This window comes from Triticum urartu, chromosome 1A, assembly GCF_056163025.1.
Source record: "Triticum urartu cultivar PI428250 chromosome 1A, HENAU_Tu73, whole genome shotgun sequence".
Taxonomy (NCBI): domain Eukaryota; kingdom Viridiplantae; phylum Streptophyta; class Magnoliopsida; order Poales; family Poaceae; genus Triticum; species Triticum urartu.
In genome coordinates, this window is record NC_141873.1 from 565,600,420 (window position 1) to 565,627,140 (window position 26,721).

The 26,721-nt window shown below is 44.4% G+C and overlaps 5 protein-coding genes and 2 pseudogenes across 5 annotated transcripts; 2 read left to right on the top strand and 5 right to left on the bottom strand.

The window, feature by feature from the left end:
- Positions 1-3,613: 3,613 nt before the first annotated feature.
- On the bottom strand, positions 3,614-6,581 carry LOC125529637 (rust resistance kinase Lr10). The gene is given in 5 exon segments (XM_048694064.2): positions 3,614-4,210; positions 4,212-4,615; positions 4,618-4,686; positions 4,870-4,893; positions 5,697-6,581. Coding segments are annotated over 5 exon segments (1,848 nt in total). The 5' UTR covers positions 6,451-6,581.
- A 710-nt stretch (positions 6,582-7,291) lies between these two features.
- LOC147992808 (LEAF RUST 10 DISEASE-RESISTANCE LOCUS RECEPTOR-LIKE PROTEIN KINASE-like 1.2) lies at positions 7,292-9,678 on the top strand. The gene has a single exon (XM_087531768.1). The coding sequence runs from the start codon at positions 8,835-8,837 to the stop codon at positions 9,633-9,635; it is 801 nt and encodes a 266-aa protein (XP_087387894.1). The 5' UTR covers positions 7,292-8,834; the 3' UTR covers positions 9,636-9,678.
- A 12-nt stretch (positions 9,679-9,690) lies between these two features.
- Positions 9,691-11,289, top strand: LOC125529632 (rust resistance kinase Lr10-like). The gene is made up of 2 exons (XM_087531762.1): positions 9,691-9,824; positions 9,964-11,289. The coding sequence occupies exons 1-2, from the start codon at positions 9,791-9,793 to the stop codon at positions 11,112-11,114; spliced, it is 1,185 nt and encodes a 394-aa protein (XP_087387888.1). The 5' UTR covers positions 9,691-9,790; the 3' UTR covers positions 11,115-11,289.
- A 913-nt stretch (positions 11,290-12,202) lies between these two features.
- On the bottom strand, positions 12,203-13,523 carry LOC147992809 (uncharacterized). Its single transcript, XM_087541396.1, has 3 exons — positions 13,056-13,523; positions 12,717-12,866; positions 12,203-12,556 (listed from the first exon to the last, which is right to left on the bottom strand). The coding sequence occupies exons 1-3, from the start codon at positions 13,521-13,523 to the stop codon at positions 12,203-12,205; spliced, it is 972 nt and encodes a 323-aa protein (XP_087397522.1).
- Positions 13,524-16,037: 2,514 nt separating this feature from the next.
- Positions 16,038-20,478, bottom strand: LOC147992810 (uncharacterized; annotated as a pseudogene).
- Positions 20,479-20,872: 394 nt separating this feature from the next.
- Positions 20,873-23,130, bottom strand: LOC147992811 (uncharacterized; annotated as a pseudogene).
- Positions 23,131-24,693: 1,563 nt separating this feature from the next.
- Positions 24,694-26,475, bottom strand: LOC125533137 (prohibitin-2, mitochondrial-like). The gene is made up of 3 exons (XM_048696897.2): positions 26,310-26,475; positions 25,990-26,202; positions 24,694-24,892 (listed from the first exon to the last, which is right to left on the bottom strand). The coding sequence occupies exons 1-3, from the start codon at positions 26,445-26,447 to the stop codon at positions 24,695-24,697; spliced, it is 549 nt and encodes a 182-aa protein (XP_048552854.2). The 5' UTR covers positions 26,448-26,475; the 3' UTR covers position 24,694.
- Between the last annotated feature and the right edge of the window lie 246 nt (positions 26,476-26,721).

Genomic DNA, 26,721 nt, shown 5'->3' on the forward strand with positions numbered 1-26,721 from the left:
GGTCGCTGCTCACGCACACGCCTTTGGGCGTAGCCAGCACCCCCGATCGATCAATCGACCTGCTGCCCTGCCTGCGCGCGACACGCCGCCGCCGCCGATTGCATCACACCGAGTCCACGCCTGAATCGATTAACCGATCTCACCAAGAACTCGTCGGATCCACCGAATCGACCAAACAACCTTTTTTTTTGCTCAAAAGCCCGCAACTTGCCGGCGCCAAGACATCCAACCACGTGACTGCTTCTTCATCCTCTAGATCCATACAATGCGACCTCCGAACAACGTAGCTCATGATACCACTTGTTAGAATAAATCTAAGGCACTCCGTCGATCATCCGAGGACCAAGCAATCACACGAGCACGACACAGAAATTTGTTAACGAGGTTCACCGATATGGCTACATCCCCGGGGCCTGACTATGGGCGCTCCTTCCCATGACACCGCTACAATTCTGCACCCGGTCGCCCTGGACACCGGCACATGCCGCCGGCTTCCCCTGCGTTCCGCTGCTATTATGTTGGCATAGGTTACATCGTGTGTCTAGCGCCGCTATATATGAGAGGCCTAGGATACAAGTGTCCTATAGTAGGACACGATTTCATATCCTATCTAAACACAATACAACTCAGAGTCCAACTGTAACCTAACTTGTACACTATATTCGACACAACTCCAACAGTGCTACGGAGTCTCGCCGCGAGCGTGGACGCGGCCGGGGCTGTGGTTGGCTGGTGGTGGCCTGGGTGTGGGCGGCGGTGACTAGACCTTATGCGCAGAGCCGCAGTAGGGTGGGGTTGCCGGAATGGCTGCTAGGTGGCCGGAGTTGCCACCCACCATGTGCAGCCCCCATAGGTTGGGCCGGTGACCGCCTTCACTGTGGTGTGTGCTGGCAGTGCACTGGCGCCATGGACGAGCCTCTGGCTATGCCAAGGTCGGTTCTTGTGGTCCATAGAGAGGTGTCCTCACGTTATAACATCGGCGGAGGTCCGTGGTAGTGGTGGTCGGGGCTTCCGTGTGTCGATGGTTGGATCGGTGCCTCTTGCCACGGACTTGGCGTCGTCTGAGTTGGTTGCTCAATGATGGTTGTTGGCAGCCACTGGGTCACGTCCCTCCGGTCCATCAGGATTGGAGGGAATGCAGGCGTGGGCGCCCTGACGATGGTGGCACTGACCCTGGCTCGGTGGGTGATGCCGGGCTTCTCTTGCCGCAGTTAGTGCACTGTGAAGCGGACGGTGGGCGGGGTCTCATGGCTTGGAAGCTGGAGCGGCGGCCCTGGAAGGTGGTCCGCTTGCTTGGCCTTTCGGCGGGCACCATGGCAGTGGTTGTGGCTATACTTCTTGGTCATGTGGGCAATAAGAGGTGTACCGGCGGATGGCTCAGGTGGACCATTTGTCTTCGGTAGTGGAAGCGCTCCAAACTGGAGTTGGGGATCTAGACTCGCCACGCCGCTATTTAAGACCTCATGGTGGCATGGGGAGCTACCGAGTGAAAGCTCTGCGCTTGGCCGTCGATGACGGCGACGCTTGTGGGCGTCGTTATTTTCTTGAAGACGTTGTCATGGTACTCTGCTCCGTGTCTGGGTTTCGGGTGAAAACCCTTGTCCATTGGACTTGACGGCGGCGATGCCTGACGCCTTTCCCTCTCTTGAGGGCGTTGTCGTGCAGCTTAGGTGTTCTAGGGTGTTGTGTGCGGGGTTCTCATATCTTCATGTATTATCTTTCGGTCTCGTAGTCCCTAGCTGTCTGCGTCTTCTGTTTATCCTGGGATCAACTTTGTAAGAGGACTACCTCACCATCTTGTATCTTTAAACCATTTACTTTGTTTGGTTGTTGCTTTCTTTATAAAGCATGCCACCACTCGCATCGCTCATCTCCTTTCAGAATTATCGTTTGCAAATTCAGAGCTCACTCCAGCATGGATCTTATAAATGTAAATTGTTGTTTTAGTGACCTAGGTCCAGTAAATTCTAGCTCTTTCAAAAAGCTGTTCTTAGGGTCGTCAAAGTGAATTTCCCATTGAGGGGTCCTTCTTTTGGGGTACAGTTGTCTGGATTTGTCATCCACATCACATATATGTTCCCAAACCTACATTGAGCTCTAAATGTTGAAAAGGAAAGAAAGGCAATATAAGCAAGGAGAAAAATACTGAGAAAGACATCACCTCAATATGCAATATTTCGGTGCATGGTGCCGCCAGAAGAAACGTTGTCATCCATAAAAGGTCGAATTCAAGAAAGATACCACGCACGTTGAGCTTCCTTAGCTTACAGAACGCGGGGAGGAGTTGCTAATTTTCAGGTTGTATGCAAAGCTGATCACAGGATAAATAAATTCAGAAAAAGAAGAATGTGTAGTTCGCAATCGCATTAATGAGATTATCTAATAAATACGTATATGGGTATTCTTTATCATGCATAAACGCATATAAAATGTATGTCTGAAAGTTATGACAATATAGTGAATAATATTAAAAGGAAAAAAATAACGTGAACACTTGGCAGAAATAAACTACTCCATCCATCCGTTTCTAAATATAAGTTTTTTTAGAGATTCCGATATGAGCTCCTAATATTTCGCAAACAAAAAGTCCATGTAGTCTAAAATGGACAAAACTTTCCTTCCTCAAGAAAAAGTCCATACATGATAGAGTGTGGCTCTGTTGAGTATCCTAGCTAGGACCTAGGAGGCCTGGATCTCAAGGGTAGTAACGTATTGCACACCTATTGCAGCGGGAGACGACGCCTTATAGTAGTGGAGGCGCATTCCTGAAGTACGCCTAACTCCGTCCCTCTCTCGCAGCAACAGAGCCGACACACAGAGAGCTCTCTCGTTCGCTGCCGTCTCAAGTAGTTGTTGCCGGCATGATCTCCGGCACCAAGCGCTCCTCCCGGTCGACACTCGGCACCGCCGGTGTAGGCCGCGCGGACCCTGGGTCCGGCCGACGCACGAGGTCGAGGGGAATCAATCCGCTTTGCTCCTGTGCCTGTGCGATGCACCCTTCAGGTGTTCGGTGAAATGCCAGCCCGGGCACAACTAAGGCAAGTCTCTGATAATTTGCTCTATTATACTAGGTGGCAATAAAACCCATGTTTACAAACCATGAGAGTGTATTAGTTTGGTACGGATCTAGTACTAGAAAACTACAGTGTCATTTATTTACAGATCCAAAAATTGTAGGGACGGAAGGTGTGTATTCTTGGAGGCAAAGCATGTGCAGCCTTAACATTTTCTTATATCGGGAGAATTTTGGTTTTGTAGATTCCGGAGTGACGAGGTCATGCCTTCATCTTCTTCATGGGGATGACTGCACTGCAGAAAAATTGGATCTGGGGGATTCCTATATCACTGAAACTACAGAATATAAGGTAATCGACAGATTTTTTGTATCTCAGCTGTCAGGATAGAACTATGGCATACATGCACAGTGACAAGCAACCATACTACTGAATAAGTTCAATATGAATCACATATGTTTCAACTATGACATGGTCACAACTGATTATTGGTACAACAGGTTCTAGAGTAGACAGATAGAAATAAGGTGCATGCTTGTGCTGTCCAATACCAACCAACATGTAGACTAAAATCATGGTGATGCTTTTCTCCATGTTTTTTAAGGGATAGCATGGTTTTCGGATGGGACATAAGGCCTTGGGGGCATCTGTAGATTCTGGAACCTCCCTGTCAACATGTTTACCACCTTTGTCATCGAGGGACGGTTCTTTGGGTTCCACTGGATGCACCACAGTGCCACTGTGGCTAGTTTTCTAACCTTTTCTTTCTCTTCTTCTGCCGTGTCCCCTGTAAGCGCCAAGTCCTGGCCAGCGATAACTTCCTCATAGATGCATTCCGGGAGGTATACCTCGTTCTGGCTCTCAGTCCTTGGGTCTGAGTTCCTCCTACCACTCACCATCTCCAACACCAGCATGCCAAAACTGTACACGTCTGACTTGTGGGATATGCCCCCAAAGTTCCGGGAATATAGCTCCGGTGCAATATAGCCCATTGTGCCTCTTGCTGCAGTTAATGTAATGATGCTTTGGTCCCTGGCACACAGCTTTGCTAGGCCAAAGTCTGAAATCTTTGGATTGAAGTTGTAGTCCAGCAAGATGTTGTGAGGCTTGATGTCAAAGTGGAGAATGCGCTGGTTGCATCCTTGATGTAGATATTCCATTCCTCGTGCAATGCCTAAAGCAATATCTAGCATTTTTTTCAGGTACTAAGAGAGTCTGAAAAATATTAGAGTCGCGAGAGAATATGTATTTCTCCAGTGACTCGTTAGGCATGAGTTCATAAATAAGAGCCCGTCTTGTTCCTTCATAGCAATATCCCAGGAGGCGGACAATATTTGTATGGTGGATTAGTCCAATAGTTGCAACTTCATTGATGAATTCCTGTCCCTCTCCTATAGAGTTCTCTAGCATCTTGACAGCTACAGGAACTCCATTTGGTAGCTCGCCTTTGTATACACTTCCATATCCACCACGTCCTAAGTTAACCTTGAACCGTCTCGCCATCTTCTTAACTTCAGCGAAAGTGTACCTTGTGGTTTTTGATTTTCCATGTGTATTGAGAAACATTTCAACCTTCAAATGTATCTCTCTGTTATATCTTTCTTCAGTGAAAGATAGAGTGCGGTAGCCACCATCAACACAAGAACAACAAAGGCACCCCCTGATGATGTAGCTGCATAAATACAGTGTACAGGTAGTCAGCACATTGTCTTATGATAGAAAGCCGTAGCTTACAGATTTAATGTGGATAAGAGAATGTAGGAGTGAGAATAGCTAAATAATTTATCTGTAGCAGATACATTTTTTTGTTCCAAAAAAAAGTGTAGCATAAGGAAAATTTGAATTGAAGTAGTACCTGCAATGATTTTGACATGTGAACCTGCAAATACGAAAGAGGACAATAAGATCTCATTGATGGTTTTAGTAGTGCATAAAAGGCAAAATAACTTTGTTTTGAAATGAAGGCAGAATATCTGTATGAGTAGGAGGAAGTAAGACCAACATTGTTACATGGCCAATGGGATAGGATAAAGTTTGGTTTTCTAGGAACATCCTATTAATGTTAGTTATATATGTAAGAGATAAATGGTCTTTACATTCATCTGATATCATCAGAAGCCATATTCCTGTTAGAAAATATAACATAAGAAGCATTTTTTTTTCATGGTGCTATCTCTGGTGACTAACGGAAGCCATTACTGGAGATTGATTAGGTAAGGTAGTGTGTATAAAGGTTACAAAAGCATCTATTTCTCACCTCATGGTCACCGGTCTGTCATACCGGCCCGCATCATCTGATAAAACTATAGGACATCTTGAACATGCATAATTTTACATTGCTACGGTTTCGGGTTTTTTTCTTAGCAATTAAGTTGGGCCCTATGCATGTCCATTAGAGTGTTAGGACTTCGCACAATTCTGAAACTTGTAAACATATAACTGCATGTTGCTAGGGGAAACATGCCATTATTCCCTTTATAGGTAGTTAGTCTAATTTGTGAGATTCTGTTGCGCTATGCTGTATTGATTCAGAAAAATATGATAGCAGAGAATCTCCTGGAAGTTACAAGATTCAAGCAGAAGTTAATAACTGAATTATAAAAACTGGAGATTCCTGAGAGCATTTAAAGTATTAAACTATGTTAAGACATAAAATAGGTTTTGTTCTGTTAGAAACGATACCGTGAGGATGAGGCACACAAAATGTTTGATTCCTTTGTGAGCTGAATGCGCAGGGTCGCCCATCTTGTTCGCACCGTGTGCAGTTGAAGGCAACGGATGATGACCCTGTATACCAGCAGACTTTCATCTCATAAAATCTCTGGGCCTCTTCTTCCAGCTGCCAAAGCTCTGGGCTACCTAATATCGGAAGGACAACATCTGAGATGACTCTGCAGTTCAATGGAAGAACATACACGGGTTGTTTAGCATTCACCAAATATGAGAAGTGGGTTGCGTTGCTAAGGCAGGAGAATGGGCTAGCCATAAAATTGTGAATTGGCGGGATCTCCCTTGAACAGCCTAAAAGCTTTCCTGGTTCACCGTAGAGACTACACTGATGGCTGGAGTTGGCTGGTACACTTTGCGAGATCAACTTCTGAACTTTATGGCATGCTTGCACAAGCGGGGCGATGCTAAGTGTGGCACGACTATAATCTATGGCAGTGACATTGAATGGGCCAAGAAATGGGTGAAGTAGGACAGTGTCTTGGCCAGAGCATTCTATCTTCACGCATGTTGCTCCACATGATGAATTGCTGGATTCAAGTTGGAGCGGAAACCGGATCTCAGGCCCATTTTTGCTGCATCGGGACCATGGGCACTGTTTGAAGAAATCTTGGTCACCCCACAATGTTGAAGCTGTGGCCATGTCGATTCCATGGCTGAGAAGAAAAGCTATGATGATGGCTATGGCTATGGAAAGAAATTTAGTCATCTCTACTGAACCGGAGATGGAAAGGTAAAGGTGAAGGCAGGGAAATAGCAAGACAATACAACTCTTTGTATGAGTAAGAAAATGATCTCTTTAAAATGGAAGATGTAAATCATCGGCGGTTGTTGCTGAAATTAACAGAGCTACTCGTGTTGAGCTGGCAGCCTTGTGCCCGAGGAGAATTCTGGTTGTGAAGGCAGCCTCCAGCCATGTAATAGTTGTCTGAGTGTGACTGTAGGCTTGCTGCAGTCCAATCATCAACGGGAGGCAAGTTTGGAAATAAAGAAGCAATTGGGTGAGGAAAAGTTGCTATGCGGAAATGTTTCTAAACTGTCATGTTTCAAGTGGTCACCCTCTGGGTGTGGAAAAAAGATGCGTCCAGGGTACCACCAAATTCCATATTCAAATTGAATACAATTTGGACTTACTCATCTTGGTTTACTGTAACAGAGATGGACATGAACGTGAAGATGAAGGTTACAGTTGTCTGAGTATGATTATAGACTTGCTCCAGTCCACTCACGTCCTATCTTATCAGCCAGACGGATTGTCAGTAGCAATTGGGCGAGCAAAAGTTGCTACGTGGAAATATTTGCAAGCAGTGATACTCATGTGGCTGCACTGCGGGGGTGCACATTTTCAGAAGATACAACTATCATGGCAAAAAATTATAAATCCATTTTCGGCACACATTGAATTGGCCGTTCTTCAAGGCAGAATTTGTTGTGTATTTCCTGGTAGGATTAAAAAAATTGTGGCATAATATGTGTATCTTGTCTAAAGATTGTCAAGTTTAATTCATATGCTAGTGCAGTAGCACCTTATGAGATGACATCACAAAAATCAATCTTGCTCACCCAAAACTGTTGAAGTTGTAGCCATGGCTGAGAAGAAAAGCCATGGCGATGGCTATAGAAAGAAATTAGTCGTCTGTCTGTACTGAAGCGGAGATGGAAAGGTGAAGGTGAAGGCATGGCAATAGCAAGACAATACAACTGTGTGTAATAAAATGCTCTCCTCAAAGTGGAATATGTAAATGATCAGCACTTTTTGCTGAAATTAACAGAGCTACTCATGTTGAGCTGGCAGCCTTGTGCCCAAGGTTAATTTTATGGTTGTGAAGGCAGCCTCCTGCCGTGTTATAGTGGTCTGAGTGTGATTGTAGACCTGCTGCAGTCCAATCACCAGCGAGGGGCAAGTTTGGAAATAAACAAGCAATTGGGTGAGGAAAAGTCGCTATGTGGAAATATTTCTAAGCTGTCATGTTCAAGTGGTCACACTCTGGGTATGGACAGAAGATGCATCTATCATGGCACCAAATTCCAAATTCAAATTGAATACAACTTGGACGTACTACTCATCTTGGTTTGCTGTAACGGAGAAGGACATGAAGGTGAAGCTGCCAGCCGTGTGCCTGCGGAGAATAATGCAGCATCCTGCCCTGTTATAGTTGTCTGAGTGTGACTGTAGACTTCCTCCAGTCCAGTCCCGTCCCATCTTATCAGCCAGAGGGGTTGCGGAAATAAATAACTGATTGGGCGAGGAATAGTTGCTATGTGAGAATATTTGCAAGCTGTAATGTTCATGTGGCTGCACTGCAGGCAGATGTGGACATTTTCAAAAGATAAATCTATCATCCCCAAAAAAACACAAATCCATGTTCCGCACAATTTGAATTGGCCATTCTTTGAAGCATTTGTTGTGTACTTTCTTGATAGGAGGCATAATGTGTGCTATAGTTGTCTGAGTGTGATTGTAGATTTGCTCCAGTCCACTCCCGTCCCATCTTATCAGCCAGAGGGATTGTGGAAATAAAGAACCAACTGGGCGAGGAATAGTTGCTATGTGAGAATATTGGAAAGCTGTAATGTTCGTGTGGCCGCACTACAGATGTGGACATTTTCAAAAGATAAATCTATCATTCCCAAAAAAAGACAAAATGAATGTTCGGCACAATTTGAATTGGCCGTGCTTCGTAGCAGAATTTGTTGTGTATTTTCTTGATAGGATTAGAATGTTGTGGCATAATATGTGCACCTTGTTAGCCTACCCCAACTTGTTTGGGACTAAAGGCTTTGTTGTTGTTGTAATATGTGCATCTTGTGTAAAGATTGTCAAGTTTAATTCATATGCCAGTGCAGTAGTACCTTATGAGATGACGGCACTATTTTTTTCTGGGTGTTACGGAAACTGTTTACCTGCCCTTGGTGGCTTGGAGAAAGAACATTTGTCTTGGTGAGCAAGAGCATACTAATTGTGCTCGCTTGATATTTCTTTGGAAAGTGACTGCCACCTGTTATACACTTGTTTCTTTTTCTTTCATAAGGACGAAAGAATCATAGCATTACAAGAGTGGACTTGAAAAGAAGGCAGAACAAGAGCGAACCATGGCAACTCCTGGTGAGGCTCGTGGTTCTGCTACCTTGAAGGCCATAACATTCTTTTGTGTGCTTGCAGTTCTTGTAGCTGATATCCAGGGGCGTCGTCCTGCTTGTCCTCCTTTTTCTTGCGGCCATCTGCAAGACGTCCAGTACCCTTTCCGCTGGAGAGGTGATCCAGGCGAGTGTGGAGTTACATATTACGAGCTGGCTTGCACCGATAGCAGGGCTACCATTACGATCAACAGCTGGACATACTTTGTGACTGAGATAAATTATGCCAATTCTTCCTTCTTGGTTGTCGATGCCAAGTTGGACTTGAGCAGCAGCTGCCCTATTCCTCGCCGGAACCCGCAGCCTTACCTCTTTGGCCTTTATAGGTTAGAAGGCTCGGAGTACATGTATGAACTGGCCCCTCGCTCAGTTATGTTTGCTACCTTTGTGAATTGCTCGCAGGAGGTCAGGAACAATAGTCCCTACTTACCGGTTGCTTGCTGCAGCACGAGCTCCTCTTTTGTTTATGTGCTGATTCGTGATCCCACTGACATTTTCGCCCTCAAGCCTTCCTGTGGATACCTGGGTGTGATTATTTTGGAAGGCGAGAGATCGCCATATTATGCAAATTATGGAGATGTCATGGAATCCATGAGAAACGATTTGCAGTTAGTTTTCGGCAAGATCTTGTTACAAGCTTTGGACCCTTGCCGTTGCTCAGTATTGGGTGAGTATTGGAAATCTTGCTTGTTCTGTTTCTCTCACGCACCAACACACGCTCACACACTTGGTCTACATCATCTAATTGTTACATAATTAATGAATTTCCTTTCTGAACCTTGGCATGGTCTTGCAGCGAATTAATCAGTCGACTGAAGTCTAGAAGCTATACGTGGGAAAAGATTTTGGATCTTTTGCTAACTCGTTTGTTTCCTAGTATACCTGGAAAATATGCATATGCAACAATTCCCATGTGGATTGCCCAGTGGATTGCAATAACTGCTGGTACTTCACAGCCATTTATTATTGATTAACTATTAGTCCCTTTATTTATCTGTTTGTTCTATCATCCCAAAATGGGAAATTTGCAGTTTGTTGATCATCAAAGCTTATTACTAAAGACTGCATAAATTTGCCTATGCAGTACTATGCAGGTTCATGCTGCCGCCACTGGTGGTATTGACTTTCCTTGCCTACAAGTACTGGAGAACAAGGATAACAATTGATGCAGTCGAGAAGTTCTTGCGGATGCAACAAATGGTGGGCCCAATCAGGTACAGCTACACAGACATCACCGCAGTAACAAGGCATTTCAGAGATAAATTGGGCCAAGGGGGCTATGGCTCAGTCTACAAAGGTGTTCTTCTCCCAGGAGATATCCATGTTGCTGTTAAGATGCTAGCAGGTAGCTCCAATTGCAACGGAGAAGATTTTATAAGTGAGGTCTCCACCATTGGCAAGATCCACCACGTCAATGTGGTCCATCTCATGGGGTTCTGCTCGGAGGAAATGAGAAGGGCCCTAATCTATGAGTATATGCCTAATGGTTCTCTTGACAAATACATCTTTTCGTCGGAGAGGAGCTTCTCTTGGGACAAGCTCAATGAGATTGCTTTGGGGATTGCGAGGGGTATCAACTACCTGCATCAGGGGTGCGACATGCAAATCTTGCACTTTGACATCAAGCCGCACAACATTCTTCTCGATACCAATTTGGTTCCCAAAGTTGCTGATTTCGGCCTGGCCAAACTGTACCCAAGGGATGACAGCTTTGTGCCGTCGAGTGCCATGCGGGGAACCATTGGGTACATAGCTCCTGAGATGGTATCTCGGAGCTTTGGTGTGGTATCCAGCAAATCTGATGTTTACAGCTTTGGAATGCTGCTACTGGAAATGGCAGGAGGACGCTGGAATGCTGACCCGAATGCATCAAACTCAAGCCAGGCGTACTACCCGTCCTGGGTGTACGACAGGCTAACAAGGCAACAAGAAGTGGGTGAGATATCTGCGGCAGATGAGATGCACGAGTTGGAGAGGGAGCTTTGTCTCGTTGGGCTATGTTGCATCCAGATGAAGCCTCATGATCGGCCGACGATGAGCGAGGCCATAGAGATGCTCGAAGGTGGTGTTGACGGCCTGCACGTGCCTTCGAGGCCATTCTTCTGTGACGATGAGCACACCCCTGTAGCTGCGGATTCTCACCACGTCTTCTCTGAGCTGACTACTCTGTCGGAGGAGGATGAGTTTGATGGTGCTTCTACGCAAGACAACAGCGCTGGTCTTAGAAATGCATAGTAGTCAGTAGAGTGGGTTCACGGTTCAGTGAGATTTACTGGTTTTTACTCTTTTGTAGCAGTGCCGTGCTACGGTATGTACTATGATTGAAATCTTGCTGCTGTACGTGGATGTGCCTGACAAATATATGTCACATAATATGGAATTTTGGTGACCGCCTGATGGTCGCGGATTAGGAAGAAATGTACTCAATTGGTTATTAAAAAATGGAAACAATGTTGGAGAAATTTCATTCAACTCTGAATGCACCCCTTCCTTGCCCATTTACAGAGTAGGGCGGCACAAGATACTAGAGTTGCAGGGCAAGCAAGTCTCATCCAGTCGTTCCAGTCTCTTTTGTTGACTTGACGGCTGAAACTCTTTTTTTGTTTTTGAGTCGGACGGCTGAACTATTTTGCAGAATACATTGCTTTGATGCTGCGTTAAGGAGCAGTGAAATCTTATTTTTTTTCTATGAAAACAACGATGAATCTAGGATAGATTAAATGGAGGAAGTCGCGCTACTGAAACAGAGTAGTAGCAGTGTTTCTCGTGGAGTTGGTTCTGCATTTTGTTTTGTTTTATTTAGCAAAACAAAATCATTCACGAGAAACAAAATGTTAAAGGTGCCGAACCGACTCCACGAGAAACGAAATGGTTTGGTGGTCAGTAGTACAAGGCCTGCAGAACCTCCTCTTGTTATCTCGTGGTGCAGAACCTCCTCTTTCACCGAACCATTCTCTACTGACCTACCAGTGGGCCGACTTCAGCTTCGCAAATGGTGTTGATCAGATGCATCTTAAAGGTGCAGAGTTGAGATCCAGGATTCAAGAACTAGCGTATAAAAGCACCCAAAATATGGCACATACATAATGGTGTGTCTAGTCTAGTGCATTACATTTCGCATGAAGCAGTTTAGTTGCATCTGTCCAATAAACGAAAATTCATTTTTCACAACGAGGAGCTTGGGGGCTTCGCTAGCATAGCAACTTTGCAAAAGGTACCAGCCACACCTGGAGGAACAAATAATGTTTCGGGTTTCTTACTACTTAGATATCGAATATGTTTCGCCTGAGATATGCTTTCCCTGACTAGTTTATTACAGGTCCTTACTCATCGAAAATTATTCGTGGCGAGAATATGTCATCTCGAATTCGTCTAACCACCATTTCTTGTTCACCCTTCTTTGGAAATTTAGAAGGACGAGGTGGTGTATCAAGGGCATCACAGTACTCGCATTGCTCATCCCCTTTTAGAATTATCGTCTGCAAATTGGGAGCTCGCTCTAGCAAGGATCTTATAAACATAAATTGTTGTTCTAGTGATCTAAAGCCAGTGAATTCTAGCTCCTTCAAATGCCAGTTCTTGGAGCCGTCAAAGTGCATCTCCCACTCAGGAGTCCTTCTCTCAAGGAAGTCCGGTTGTCTGAACTCATCATCCACATCGCATGCATGTTCCCACACCTATATTTGGATAAAACTTTGTTACATATATCTAGAAGGATTTCGGTTTTAAACAGCTTTAGCTAAAAATAAGTGAAAATAAGCTAAAAATGAGTAAGATCTGAAAATTGCGATTGAAAGAAAGGCAACATAACAAGGAAAATACTGAGAGATGCGTCACCTCAATATGTAATATTTCGATAGATGGGGCTGCCACAAGAAACGCTGTCGTCCATAAAATGTCAAACTCAACAAAGATACAGCGCACAGACAGCTTACTTAGCTTATTAAATGCGGTGCAGAGTTGCTTCATCTCAGGTTGCATCCAAAGCTGATCAAACGATAAATAAATAAGTAAGATTGAATAATTCACAAGCACATTGATGAGACTATCAAAGAAATGTTGGCTCTCTAATATGCATAAACACACATACGATGTAACTCTGAAAGTTGTGACAACACAATGAATACAAAATGCGGAAAGAATGTGAATACTTGATGGCAATAAACTGCAGCTTACATTTTCTCCATGGAAATCCAATGTGAGAGTATGTATGCATGTGGTTCCATGTAGAAGCTCACTTAATTTCAATTCACGTTGGCCACATCGTCCACCACATGAGAGTTCTAGTTCCCCAAGAGACGGGACAAAATAAAAGGCCAAAGGAGCATCGCGAGATACCCAAGTGCTACATGTGAGCTTCTCCAGTTTCGGAAGGCAGACGAACTCAACTATCTCAAAACGACAATAGGTGAGTTCTAGAACTAGGAGTTTTGAATTGGGTGCATCAATCTTAAACGGAGAGTGAGCGCCAATATCACAATGATAAAGGGCTAGATGCTTCAGTTGCTTGCAGCACTCAAATAGGACATAGTGTATGTCCAATTTCTCAAAGCGTCCAGTGTATAGAGCGAGCCTTGTCAGGCAATGGAGCACATTAGAATAGGCACTGAAAAAACCATCTATTGCTTGGCCTCGCTGTAGCATTTCTCGGTTCGGACGCAGTTGGGGGCTCCGGCGCTAGGGAAAAGCATGTCTGGCCCACACCGACAGGGGAAAAGTCAAGGTTTTCTTCCCCCGACTCGCCTCGCACCCCCCGCGTCCTTGGCCACCACTAGCTATATCCCAGCGACGGCTGCCGCCCTACTCCGCTAGATAGCCATTCCCCGTCGGAAAATAGCAGCGCTTCGCCGCGGCAGCCCCTCCTACAGCAGTTGGGCGTTTCCGGCCGCGGAGGCGCGGTTTAACGGCGGGTACACGCCCACCGAGCGCAAGGTGTTCGGCGTTTTGCCTGTCTCGGCGATGGACTCGGATGAGGAGGAAGAGCTCGCCGCGCTGCTGGAGGAGGAAGCCGCGGCCGACGTCCAGGAAGAAGAGCATCTCATGGTGCTCGCCGCCCTCGCCCAGCTGCTGGCGAGCAATGAAAAGCCACGGCGAGGTGGCTCGGCGCCGGGGCGGGTGAAGCAAAGAACCGGCATCGTCTCCAAGGCTACTGCATGCTCTACTCCGACTACTTCGCCGATGCTCCACTTCATGGCGAGAGAACATTTCGGCGCCGTTATCGGATGAGCCGAAAGCTCTTCCTCAGGATTGTGAATTCCATCCGGGAGTTCGACAACTACTTCAAGTGCAAGATGGATTGCACTGGCGCTCTTGGATTCACCTCCATCCAGAAGTGCACGACAGCGATGAGGATGCTTGCATATGGAGCTCCCAGTGATTCACTCGACGACTATGGGCGCATGGCCGAGTCCACCAGCATAGAGTGTTTCTACAAGTTCTGTCGGGCAGTGGTGGCAGTGTTTGGGCCACAATACTTGAGAACACCCAATGCGGAAGACACTGCTCGGATCTATCCCAGAATGCAGCAAGAGGATTTCCTGGGATGCTTGGAAGCATCGACTGCATGCATTGGAAATGGAAGAATTGCCCATTTGGTTGGCAGGGGATGTACAAAGGCGCCAAAGGCGGTTGCAGTGTGGTGCTTGAGGCGATAGCCACACAGGACCTTTGGATTTGGCACTCCTTTGGTATGCCAGGAACTCACAATGACATCAATGTGCTGCAGTGCTCTCCTGTTTTTGCCAAGCTCGTTGAGGGCCATTCTCCTCCGGTGAACTTCGAGATCAATGGGCACCAATACAACAAGGGTACTATCTAGCTGACGGCATCTATCTGAGATGGTCGACATTTGTGAAGACGATCTCAAACCCTGTGGCAGGAGGCAAGAACGTCTGGTTTGCGAAGCTTCAGGAGGCTTGCAGGAAGGATGTCGAGTGGGCATTTGGTGTGCTCCAATCTCGATTTGCTGTTGTTCGGTACCCCGCTCAGACCTGGTCCAAAGATCAAATGTGGGAGATTATGACTTGCTGTGTCATCTTGCACAACATGATCATCGAGAGCGAGCAAGAAGACCCAGTGTTTGACACTGAACCATACTACAGGCAGGGTCCTCTAGCCGAAGTTGATCACCAGCTACCGGCAACTTGGACTGCCTATCTTAGTATGCGTCAGGAGATCCGAGACCCACAGGTGCATCATCAACTGCAGAAAGATCTGATTGAGCACCTATGGAGGCTCAAGGGGGACGCCGTGTGATGAAATACGAGTTTTTATTTGTTGAACTATATAATTTGTATTGAACTATTTGTTGTTGTACTATTTTGTTGAAGTATTTGATTTTTCTGTGATGAAATATGTGATAAGAAATAATTGTGTTGATAATTGAATGCCGAGACACGGCGAAACCATGCCGAATATGGGTCTATTCTCGCCCATATGGACTGTTTATTCGCCGAATTTGGGCTGCAAAGTGGGCCAATTTCGGCGCCTGGGGGCGAGTTGGGGGCGACGACTGGGCGCAAAACCGCCCCCAGCGCTGATTGTATCGCCGGCTCACTCCCAGAGGGCAATTTTTATGCGTCCTGGGGGGGGCCAACGGCTGGAGATGCCCTTACGGACTTAAAAAAGTCCTTATAAGTTCCATTTAAACCAAACAGGAGGGACTTATAGGGACTTAAAGTGGGCATTTGAGACTTATGAAATAAGACTCTCAAGGAGGGACCTATAGGGACTTATAGTTGTAATATGGTCTTTTAGTCCATATTAAGTCCCAGGAACCAAATAGATAGGGACTTTTTAGGAACTTGAGACTTATAAGTTAGGACTAAAAAAAGTACTAGGACTTATGAACCAAACCGGGCCTAAGTCACCTGAAGAAACTGAGACATGAAAATAAAGGTTTTGCAGACACGTGTCCAGCTCCCAGTTCGATGGCTTAGTGAATCGTTTTGTACACAATCAACTGCTCATTTCTTTTCATTTTTGCGGGGCAATCAACTAGTGGTTTCTCCATGTGCGCATTTTGCACGTGTGTTTAGTTGCATCTTTTCGGTAAAAAGAGAATTTATTTGCATAACTGGAGCATACATGATGTTTCTACTACTTAAATATTGAATATCATTACACCTAAGATATGCCCCTCTTTAACTAGTTCAGTACTTATTCATCAAAAATTATCCGTGGTGAGAATATGCCATCTCGAATTCGTCTGACCACCATTTGTTGCTCATCCTTCTTTGGAAATTTCAATGGACGAGGTGTATCAAGAGCATCACAGGAATCGCATCGCTCATCTCCTTTCAGAATTATTGTCTGCAAATTCGGAGCTTGCTCCAGCATGGATTTTATAAACGTAAATTGTTGTTCAAGTGACCTAAAGCCAGAAAATTCTAGCTCTTTCAAAAACCTGTTCTTAGGGCCGTCAAAGTGCATTTCCCATTGAGGGGTCCTTCTCTCGGTGTACAGCTTTCTGGACTTGTCATCCGCATCACATATATGTTCTCAAACCTGTGTTTGTGTGGCCAATTCAATACATATGTAAGTTTTAAACATATTTCCACCAAAATATATGAAGAACTACAATAGGGCTCTGAATGCTGAGAAGGAAAGAAGGCAATATAATTAAGGAGAACAATACTGACAAAGATATCACCTCAATATGCAATATTTCGATGCATGGAGCCGCCAAAACAAGTGTTGTCGTCCATAAAAGGTCGAATTCAACAAAGATACCATGCACGGAAAGCTTCCTTAGCTTACAAAATGCGGGGAGGAGTTGCTTCATTTCAGGTTGCATCCAAAGCTGATCACATGATAAAGAAATTTAAAAAATAAGAACATATAGTTCACAATTATATTGATCAGATTATCAAATAAATCTGTGGTTAGAGATAATAAAATAAATCTATATTGATTATTTATCTTGCATAAATACATATATCTGAAAGTAGTGACTACAAAAAGGAAAAAAAAGAATGTGAATACTTGGTGGAAATAAACTACAACTTACATTTTCTCCTTTGAAACACAATTTGAGAGTATGTATGCAAGTAGTTCCGTGCAGAAGCTCACTTAATTTAAATTCATTTTGACAAGGTATCGCATCGCATGAGCGTGCTAGTTCCCCAAGAGACGGGACAAAATCAAAGGCCAAAGGAGCATGGCGAGATACCCAAGTGCTACATGTAAGCTTCTCCAATTTCGGAAGGCAGACCAACTCAAGTAGCTCAAAACGACAATAGGTGAGTTCGAGAACAAGGAGCTTTGAATTGGGCGCATCAATCTTAAACACAGAGTTAGCACCAATATCACAATGGTAAAGGGCTAGATGCTTCAGTTGCTTGCAGCAGTCAAACAGGACATGGTGCATGTCCGATTTCTCAAAGCGTACAGTGTATAGAGAGAGCCTTGTGAGGCAATGGAGCACATTTGGATAGGCACTGAAAAAACCATCTATTGCTTGACCTCGCCGTAGCATACCCTCCTCATCACAATCCCAGATATTACTCCTGTAAAGAATGGCAAGGTCCAAATCTTTCACAAAACCACTCTCTACTGCATCACCTACTAGTGGGCCAACTTTGCTCAAGGAAGAGTTGCTGAGGTAGATCCTAAGGTGCAGAGTTGAGATGCTGGATTCTCCATGTCGCTTAACCAAGAAACTCCTGGTTGCCTTAGTTAGAGAGGTCATTGCTTCCTCTATATCATTTGCCTTAATAGGGTTGGGGCATGGAATTGGTAGGAAACTTTTGGCATCAATGTTGATCTCAGGCAACAACCAAGGAAGGCGCCTCCACCGTGTAGACAACGAGCTCGTCCTTGCAGCTGTGCTTAGATCGACTCTCCACAAGATGGACAGTAAAATGGCATCCATCAGCATGCTGAGTCTATCTTCCTCCTCTGGTTGCTGCGAAATTATGGATCCTTTTAGTTACTGAATGGCTATATTCATAAATTCATACTTTCATAGGTAGTTCAGACCACAAATTAATTCCTCTGGTTGCTGCGAAATTATCTAGCACGTGTTCCTAAAACAAGAAATTCTAATGGCCTCTACAACACATGCTTAGAGGATAAATCTTTGCACGATAGTTGGACAACAAATTAGGAACAAACAGGCTCGGTCATATCTTCTTACATTGGAGAATTCAGTGCGCCCATTGCACCTCATAATCTTAGGAGTGACTCCCCCAGAAACCATCTTTGTAGCGTTGTTGATTATTCCAGAACCAAATTGAACAATCCTATCACGATGGGTGAGGGGGAGCAGAGAAATCTCATCCAAAGCAGTCGTGATCTTGAATTCACCATCATCCTAGGGCGCGATCGAGTACCTCATCAATCATTCATGGCGTGGCCTGTAGGAGGTGGACCGCGGCTCTAAGGTTTAGGGGTTTGGTGGGGGAATTGCGTCTTCTGAGCGAGGAGACCGTGCGAACTCTCTGTCACATGCAATGTGCAAGCATTCTTAGCACATAGATGAGCCGAACATTCGCGGACTGGTGTGGTCGAATACATACATATATGAAAAGCTTTGTACTACATACTACGAGTACTTTGAAATCCGAAATTGGTCTGCCTTCCGAATTTGGATGACTAACCCTGCAAGATTAAAATAGGCCACTGCTAGGCGTCAGCCGACCGGCACTAGGGATCGGCCGGTTGCACGTGCACTGTCTGATTGGCGCGATTATATATACATCCGAATCAGGAAAAAGTTAGGACATATTATAATAGTGAACGAACGGAGTAGCATTATTGCTGACCGGTTCCAAAACACTACATAGCCATTTCCAGCATGTTGCGGCTGAGTTCGCAACATCGGTTATAGCTCGCTCGTCAGCATCCCGCCATGCCAACGCAACAATTTACGTCGCCGCTCGTAGCAGGCAGCAATGATTGTTGCCTAAAAAATGTCATCGTCGGTTGTAGCTCGCCATGATGCCTGCTGGTCGCAACACTAATGCATGTCGGTTCCAGCACTTTCACCGGCTGATCCGAGAAAATGTTGTCGCCCGCAGCTCCGTAGAGTGCAGGTCGCATCACCGCAGTTCGCGCTCTCGCGTCGGTTCCCAGCTCGCAAGCGCGGCCGATGGAGGCTCGCAACATCGGCCTCGTAGCTCGTGGGAGACACACACACACACACACACACAGGGAGTGGCGAGGCCAGTGTGCTATGCGGGAGAGAAGGCTAGCGCCACCTCGCATGGGTAGGGGGTTGCCGGAGGAAGTTGCTGGTTGCGGAGCGGCAATGGACCAAAGGAAAAAGGACCGGCGGAGATCTGGGGTCTGGACGTGCTTTGGGACGGTGGGAGAGAGAAGGGAGTGAGCGGCTGCGGGGAATGGATAAGAAGATGAGGGGGAGGATTGAAACGATGGGGGTGGTGGGCCCCATGTGGAGGCATGCCCGTGAGAGAATTAATAACCAACGAAATATATGTACTACCGCGAGTTCACGATGAATTGGAGTGCTTCCGACATTCTTTGGAGGGCGGCCAGCGACACCCTCATCCGGGGCAAGTACTTTGACATCCCCAACACGATGAGCTCATGGATGTTCGCTCCTTTTTCCTCGATGCCATGATCTAGCATGGCAAATATTCTCCCTCTTTTTTCTCAGCAATTTTACCTTGTTTGTTTTTATCAGTTGGATGAAAACATTGAAAACACTGTATGACTTCCTGGCCAAAAAAACATTGTATGACTGCCATGTCCTGCCTGCGAGTAATATAACAACCAGTGGGGTTTATACCCCTTGTCATTCTCAAAAAATATAGGAGCTTCTAGATTTCAAATCAAATAGCTTAGTTACTTTAAGTGCGTAACCTACGGTTCAGTATTACTTGGGGAAAATGTGAAAACTTTTCCACACAAAAATGTGAAGACCATGTGTGTATGTGTGTGCGTGTATATCAGAAAACGATAGAGCTTATGTGTTCAACCAAGAATTTGTTACAATCCGGAAGAACACATTTATTGCATGTAATATGTAAGGTGTGTTTGGACTCTCGCGCCCGAAGGAGATGTCGGAACATCTTTACAATATTCAAGAGCCAGAAGCATGGAGGCTGGCTGTCGGTGGTGATGTATACGTTGAAACACGGTGACCTGGTGAGGGCTCTGGGCAATTTGACAGGTTTGATGGAAGGCAATTCATAAATATGACTTCCAAAGCCCTCTCTCAACTTGGTATTTTGACTACATAGCCGCGGTCATGGTATGGCACGTGGCACAGACTTTACAAAAGTAAATATTCCGTAGTAAGTAAAACCGATCACACCGCACTAAGGGTCGACTCATCCGAACTTCCCTACGCATTTTAAATTTTTGCTTGCTCTTTTCATACTGAAACCTACTATTTAGTGAGAAAAGACAAATGTGGTATTCCATAGGGAGATCCTGTGTTGGGGTGATAGAAACAGTTCGACAAAGCTTTTTACCCTGGACGTGAAGCAATGTTACAATCGCCATATTGATGATGAATCTTTCGGAAGTCACACCAGCTAGTGCTTCAAGCTAGGCCGGAGTGGCGCTAGTGGACATCTGGGATGGATTCCCACCTTAGACCGTCACCACGACAATCAAGAGGATGGCCGGCCATGTCGTATGCTGATGCGAGTCGGCATGTGTAACTCCGTGCTTCACGAGAGGGCGTGTGTATGAACCCTGTTGGGCCTAATAATCAAAGAAAACTACAGTTAGATTGATGGTCCTAGGCATTGAGATATCATGTGGCCAGTGAAACTGAGACACGAAAAAGAAAAGAGTTTGCAGGCTTCCTTTGAAACGGTCATGCCGTCTCAGTCTAATTGTGTATACTTCACGTGATGCATGTTTAGTTGCATCTTCCCACAAATATAAAATCAAATTCACACCAGGAAATTTTGGGGATTCACTACCATATGATACCACCCTGACATGGAGTTTATTACAGCCTAAATATAAAATACTTTTTGCTAGAAAATATGCCATCTTTAACTATTTATAGCATCTTCTTATTCATCAAAAAATATCTGCGGTGAGAATATGCCATCTCGAATTCGCTTAACCACTATTTCTTGCTCATCATTCTTCTTCGGAAATTTTGAAAGACGAGGTGGCGTGTCAAGAGCATCACAATATCCGCATTGCTCGTCTCCTTTCAGAACTATCCTCTGCATGTTGGGGGCTCGCTCTAGAATGGATCTTATAAACGTAAATTGATGTTGTAGTGACCTAAAGCCAATAAATTATAGCTCTTTCAAAAGAGAGTTCCTGGATCCATCGAAGTGCATTTTCCACCGAGGAGTCCTTCTTTTAGGGTACCACCGTCTGATTTTTTTCACCCAAATCACATGTATGTTCCCATACCTATATTTGTGTGACCAATTCAGTGCATATGTAAGCATTAAATCACTTTCCGTTAAAGTGGAAATCTATAGTAAGCTCTAAATGTTGAGAAGGACACAAAAGCAATATAATTAAAGAGGAAAATAGTGCCAAAGAGATCACCTCAATATGTAACATTTCAATACATGGTGCCGCCACAAGAAAAGCTACTGTCCATTCTAGGTTGAATTCAACAAAGATGCCACGCACGGATAGCTTCCTTATCTTATTGAATGCAGGGAGGAGTTGCTTCATTTCAGGTTGAATCCAAAGCTGGTCAGAGGATTTAAAAATTAAGTACTCCTTTCATTTTTATATACAAGGCCACTATGGAATATACGTTTTGCATCTATACAAGGCCACCAACAGTAATCGAGGTAAAATTAATGATATTTTCTCGTACTATCAACATGTTTAATAGTTGCATGCATGCATGTGAGGTATTAATGATCCCAGTAAACAAAAAGAAATGCTGACTTTCCAAGCAGACATTAAACTTTACATTGATACCTGTTATTTGAGTTTGTGGTCTTGTATATAAAAATGAAAGGAGTATATAATTCTCAAGCACAGTGCTGAGATTATCAAATAAATTATAGCTATGTTGATTCTCTGTCATAGATGAAAACATAATGAACGCAAAAAGGGAAAAGAATACGAGTACTTGGCTGAGACAAATTACAACTTACGTTTTCTCCTTTGAAATCCAATGTGAGAGTATGTACGCAAGTTGTCCCACGTAGAAGCTCGCTTAATTTAAATTCAGGTTGACCACACATCGCATCACACAAGAATTCTAGTTTCCCAAGAGACGGGACAAATTCAAAGGCCAAAGGAGCTTCGTGAGATTCCCAAATATTCCATCCGAGCTTCTCCAGTTTTGGAAGGCAGACCAACTCAAGTCTCTCAAAACGACTCTTGGCGAGTTCTAGAACACGGAGTTCTGAGTTTGGTGCATCAATCTTAAATGGAGAGTGTGCACCAGTATCACACCGAGAGAGGCGTAGATGCTTAAGTTGCTTGTAGCACTCAAACAACAGATGGTGCGTATCCAATTTGTCAATGCGTACATTGTATAGGGAAAGCTTTGTGATGCAGTGGAGCACACTAGGGTAGGCAATGAAAAAGCCATCTATTTCTTGAGCTCGCTGCAGCATATCCTCCTCACTACGGTCCAAAGCATCTACCTCATCAAGAATGGTAAGATCCAAATATTTCAACAAACCACTGTCAGTTGCATCACCTATGAGTGGGCCAACTTCGTGCAAGAAAGTGTTGATAAGGTAGATCTTAAGATGCAGAGTAGAGTAGAGATGCTGGATTCTTTATGCCGGTTACCCAAGAAACTCCGGGTTGCTTTGGTTAGAGAGGCCATTGCTTCCTCCGTGTCCTTCACTTCTATAGGGTTGAGGCCTGGAATTGGATGGATTTTTTTGGCATTAATGCTGACCTCGGGCAGCAACCAAGGAAGGCGCCTCCACTGTGTTGACAATGACAGCGCACTTGTCCGTGCAGCAGTGCGTACATCGACTCTCGCCAAGATGGACAGTAAAATATCATGTGTCAGCATGCTGAGTCTATCTTCCTCTTTTGGTTGCTGCGAAATTATGAATCTATTTAGTTAATGAACTCCTATATTATGCTACGTGTCATCTATTAGGACGGGTCTCATCTGCTAACCGTAAGACCTGGTCTCATATAATTTTTTTTCCGTGGGCGGAGGAGGAGGCCTTGAGAGAGCAGAGTCGATCGAGGACGAAGAACCAAGGTACTCCTGACATGCGGGCCCAGTTGTTTATGTTTGTTTATCTCACGAGGAGTGTACATATGGAAAGCTCTGTACTTGCAGTTCCAATGTTCCATGCATGTTTTGGATCTTGACCATAGCCTGAAGTCCAACTTAGTAAAGTTGACCAAATTTATATTAAAAAATACCAACATTTACTCTCTCCGGTCATTTTTACTCTGTATATATGAATTGTCCAAAGTTAAAGTTTGATAGTATTTATAGGAAAACGATGTCCTTCAAACGGCTGATGTACATGCAGCGTCCGCTATCTGATTAGCTGTCGGATCGATCTTTATTGAGCGCTCACGCTAGCCACAAGTCACATAGAGTCCCCTTTTTTTGCAACAAGCGTATTGTTTCCAAAGGTTTCTGCAACAAAGATCTGATTTCAAAAGAAAAAAATGACGGTGAAGAAGTTTCTTCTGCAACAGGGTTCTTATTTCAGAAACATTGTCCCGGTTGCAAAATCGGAGGAGCGTCCGACGTATGAGGCCAAGCATCGCAACATGATGCATGTTTCAAAAACATAACTTCGGTTGCAGAAATCGTCCCAGGAGTGCTCGGCGTGAGAGCTTGTCGTCGTCGTGCCGGAGTGGAGATAACTGGTCAAGGTGTTGAGTCGAAGGAGGCACGACAACTCCAGCGCTCAGGCCATGGCGGGGCAGCGGTGCTGTCTTGACAGACCTTTGCGACAAGGTCCTTGTTGCATAGCCCCCGAGCGCAACAAGCTAGTTGTGGCAAAGGTCCTTGGTTGGCTGGGCAATTGATCGGACGGCTGTTTCGGATGGCATCCGACAGCTGCAGAGCCGGCCGATCTAATCGGTTTATCATCTGGCGGACGCGTAGCAGTGTCCATATTTATATGGAAAAATATTAATATCTACTATACTAATGTTACACAATACGAAAAATAAATGTATGACACATCTAATGATATTGTTTTTGTATTGCAAATATTGCTATTTTCTTCTATAACGTTGGTCAGAGTTTACTAACTTTGACTTCAACAAAATCTTCTATATGGAGTAAAAAGACACGAGGGAGTACAATACTACAGTTATACAATGCCAAAGTCAATTTCATGATACATCTAATGATATTGATATGGTATAAATGTTGATTTTTTTATATAAAATCGGTCAAACTTCGAGGTAACCTACAGTTTGTGAACCAGATGGGATGTTTGTGAACTGCATAAACGATGACAGTCTGGGCAATGTTTAATCTATATGACTTCTATGGAGTCCACGAAGAGGCCCAAAGCAGCCTGGCTTGCAGTTCCCCCGGTATGTGTTCCACCAGAGGTGTATGTAAAATGAAAGGCAGCAGAACCAATGGCATTCCGCAAGCAAACTAAGCAAGAGGGCAATGCGTCAGATAAGTCACATCACCAATGAACCAAGCCAATATCTTCCGAGAGCTACTTTATTCAAATTCTCTCCTATCCAACTCATTTTTCGTGGATTAGCATCTCAAAGTTCTTTGATGGGCATAAAGAAGAAACAGCCAGCATAACAATCACCACATAACCGCCCAGACGTTATAAGCTACGCACAGCAATAGTAGCTGACAGGTTCACTTGAAAAGTGCACAAATAATTCACAGTAGCGAGGGCGTCTTTCTTGTTTTCAGGTCGGGAATGCTAGAAACTAAGCGAGTCTCATTTCTTGTTGTTGTTGTTCAACATCTTGAGCGACTGGAGCCCAAGCAGCAGGTCGCCCGAGTCGAGGAACACCTTGTTGTTGGAGGCTGCGATGGTGTGGGCGATCTCCCTGGCGGCTTCAATCTGCCTGAACGCCACAAAAGCAGGGTTGTTGGCAATGGCATTACCAATCAGCTCTGCACTCTTTGCCTCTCCCTGTTCAGATACACAAAGGCTCATCAATCAGCGTTCGAATCAGGTGCTCTAAAATTAAACAAGTGAAATGTACAACCTAGTGTTAGGCAAGTGCTACAAAACTCAGCAATTGTAAAGAAAAGAATTGTACAGAGTTATGAACACTAGCAGTATATGCCTATACTAACTACCACTGGAAGTGACACTGGAACATAGAAAATGGTTAGTCTGATACTAAATTCAGTCATATGAACATACCACCACTGGAAGTATGATACTAAATTCAGTCATATGAACATAGCACTGGAAGTCTGAAACTATGTTCAGTCCTATGAGCATAGCACTGTTAGTCTGAAACTACATTCAGTCCTATGAACATAGCACTGCAAGTCTGAAACTATATTCAGTCCTATGAGCATAGCACTGGAAGTCTGAAACTACATTCAGTCCTATGAACATAGCACTGGAAGTATGAAACTATATTCAGTCCTATGAGCATAGCACTGAAGTCTGAAACTATATTCAGTCCTCTGAGCATAGCACTGGAAGTCTGAAACTATATTCAGTCCTGTGAACATAGCACTGGAAGTCTGAAACTATATTCAGTCCTGTGAACATAGCACTGGAAGTCTGAAACTATATTCAGTCCTATGAACATAGCACTGGAAGTCTGAAACTATGTTCAGTCATACGAACATGCCACTGGAAGTTCAAAACTAAACTATTGACATAGCAATCCAATCATCATATGAAATGTACAAATTTACTAGAGTCAGGCTCAAGTCTCCCAAACTCAGAAAATGCAGGGACATATATGAAGATGAAGACTTAAAGAACACTAGCAATATGCCTCTACTAACTACCAATGGAAGTCTGAAAATAGGTGAAGCCATATGGAAACCATGTACCACAAACTTAACAAATGGAATGTACATTTCTACCAGTGTTTGGCTCAAATGCGCTACCAAAACTAAACAAGTGTAACGGAATATATGATGAAGCTATGAAGACATAAAGAACACTGGCAACATGCCTCTAGTAACTATGATTCAAACAGTAAACAGGATAAGTAGGTTTAGTAGTGTTAAAGAGAAATATCAAGCCCCTGTTTTGCTTACCTGTGCCCTGATAATTGCTCTTTTCTTGTCTTGCTCAGCCTTCTCAACAATGAACTTGGCACGCTCAGCTTCCTGAGCAGCAACCTGTTTGGCTTCAATGGCATGAGTGAACTCCTTACCAAAGCTGAGACTGGTAATGGACACATCATCCAGAGCGATGTTGAAGTTCTTCGCCCTCTCTGTCAGAATCTTCCTGATCTCCCTGCTCACAGCCTGCCATCACATGACAGATGAGTCAGTAACATATTTCAAGTAAGACCAGCTATTATCTCCTATAGCATGGAAAACATGTACACACAGCAAACATTGTGAAGTTGTACCTCTCTCTGTGTGATTGGCTGACTGGTATTGTATTGGGCAACCACAGCTTTGAGTGTTTCATGAATGATTGAAGGCAGCACTCTCTCGTTATAGTTCTCCCCCAGGGTCCTGTACATAGTTGGTAGTCTCTCTGGCATAGGTCGTGTCAGAACACGAAGACCAATTCTCACCTGTCCAAATTGTCAAGCAGTATCATATATATGATAGGAGCTGCAGTGTAAATGCTACTTCTGGAAATAAGTGCATGACCACTAACGAATTCACATAGTCATAATGATATAACTTGTTCAGCATCAGCTAATCATGTTAAATCATCATGGCAACATATAATCATGAAGCAAAAAAGCACTTGCGACTGTTGTTGACAGATTCAAAGTGAATGAGTTGAAATGCTTATTCACAGGCAATACA